The sequence below is a fragment of the Mandrillus leucophaeus genome, unplaced genomic scaffold (genome assembly GCF_000951045.1).
Source record: "Mandrillus leucophaeus isolate KB7577 unplaced genomic scaffold, Mleu.le_1.0 Scaffold170, whole genome shotgun sequence".
NCBI lineage: Eukaryota > Metazoa > Chordata > Mammalia > Primates > Cercopithecidae > Mandrillus > Mandrillus leucophaeus.
Genome location: NW_012101699.1, coordinates 352,494 through 354,433, shown reverse-complemented (window position 1 = coordinate 354,433; position 1,940 = coordinate 352,494). Strand labels below are relative to the sequence as shown.

Here is a 1,940-nt window from a genome sequence, read left to right as displayed (position 1 = left end):
ATTTCGGCTCACTGAAACCTCCGCCTCCTAGGTTCAAGCGATTCTCCTGCCTCAGCCTCCCAAGTAGCTGGGATTACAGGCGTGTGCCACCACGCCCATCTAATTTTTTTGTATTTTTAGTAGAGACAGGGTTTCTCCATGTTGGTCAGCTGGTCTCAAACCCCCGACCTCAGGTGATCCGCCGGCCTTGGCCTCCCAATACGCTGGGATTATAGGCGTGAGCCACCGTGCCCAGCCTGTTTCTGGAGCTCTGTCTCCCACACTTCAGGGTCAGGACCCGGCAACCGTCCTACACAGGCTGCCGACACCACCTTCCTGTGTCCACTGTCCCTCGCGCACGTGTGCACCCTGTCCCGCTTCTCTTGCTCCTTCCTGCAGAGGCCACCTTGGATCTGCCCACATGGCTGCAGGGGCAGCACAGTCCCATTCTGCCCCAGGAGGCGTCTCTGCCCGGCCTCTCCCTCTCTCCTGCTTTAGGAGCTGCGGCCTCCCTCTGGGCTGCGTGTGCACCCCCAGCAGCCTTGGCCTCCTGCTAGGATTGGGGGGCTGTCTCTTATACACATCTAGATGTGTATAAGAGACAGACGCTGATGAAGGGCTTTTCTGCCAGACAGGAGAAGTCAGTGTAAATCCAGGACTGACCCGTGGTTGACTGACCAGGGATTCCCCCCATGGCCCCTGCAGCCCCAGCAGCCAGACACCTGTAGACTGGGGCTGGCCATGCAGGAGCTGGGCTGGTGCAGGAGCTGGGCAGCTGCTCCGCTCATGGCCCTCCCTTCCCTCTGGCTGGACTCCCGAATGCTCACGTGCACCGTGAGCTCTGGGCCCAGGCCCACATGGCACAAGGACCCTTGTTTCCCAGGCTTGATGGCGCCTGACCCTGACCCACCCATGCCATACCATGCACAATGACCTCGGTGCTCTCCCGAAACCGCTGGATGCCGTTGTTGGCCTCGCACACGTACGAGCCCAGGTCGTGCTGGCTGACGTTGTGGATGGTCAGGATGCTGGAGAGCTCTGTGTGGGTCTGCTGGGAGCGTCGCTCGGGCACCCACTTACCCCGCTCTGCCTGCCCGCACCCAGGGAAGCCCCGCGTCAGCAGCGGGTTCCTGCACAGCTACCCCACCAAAGGCACCCCTCCCAGCCCGGCCAGCGGCGGCTCCAGAAGCCTTGGACCCAGGCCCTGAGTCGTCTTTGGGTGGAACACTTGCCCGTCAGACTGGGGCACCTGGGGCAGGCCTGGGTCCGCACATCCTCCGCACAGAGGCTCAGTGTGTGCTGGACAGTGGCAGGGACTCCTGGGGACCGGACAGCCTGGCAGGGCTGCTGACCTCACCTGCTTCCCCGGGTAGTCCCAGTCGAAGGTGACACCCGAGTTGAACTCAGCCCACACGGTGCAGTTCAGGACCAGCTTCTCCCCTACCAGCAGCTCCAGCGACTTCTTGGGCAACAGCTGGATGTCATAGAGCTCGTTGCCTGTTGACACACGCACAGTGATTCCCACGCCCTCACAGGACGACGCCCACTGAGGCCAGCGAGGCAGTGACAGCCCCGCTACTGTGAATGGAACACAGCCCAGTTACCTGTGATGTGCACGAGGAAGGGGTTGGAAAGGAAGTCCTGGTCCCCCCAGGTGGTCTCACACTGCAGGTACAGGGCCTCACGCAGCAGCGGCGTGGACACCCGCATGCCCCGCCGGTCATCCCACACCACCTCCTGCCCGTCTGGCCACAGCACCGAGCTTTGCTGGAGGGACAAGGCCACCATCAGTGACCAGCTGCCCCCTTGCTCCTGGCCAGACGGGCAGCTGCCTTTCCCAGGGGTGGGACTGGAGGGCCGGATCCCGGGGTGGGGGTGGGGCCGGGGGTGTAACCGTACCGAGCGCAGCGTGACGTTGAGGCCAGGGACGGACACCAGACAGGGCACCCACATGGCATCTT

General features: G+C 63.0%; 1 protein-coding gene across 1 annotated transcript in view; it reads right to left on the bottom strand.

Annotated features, from left to right (window-relative positions):
• Positions 1-1,940, bottom strand: part of FLT4 (fms-related tyrosine kinase 4) — a 40,952-nt gene that overhangs the window by 30,937 nt on the left and 8,075 nt on the right. The window contains exons 4-8 of the mRNA XM_011976886.1: positions 1,584-1,746; positions 1,337-1,476; positions 901-1,069; positions 587-678; positions 294-404 (exon numbers count right to left, since the gene is read on the bottom strand). Of these exons, the coding sequence (XP_011832276.1) occupies positions 294-404; positions 587-678; positions 901-1,069; positions 1,337-1,476; positions 1,584-1,746 (675 nt within the window). The remainder of the gene's footprint in view (positions 1-293; positions 405-586; positions 679-900; positions 1,070-1,336; positions 1,477-1,583; positions 1,747-1,940) is intronic.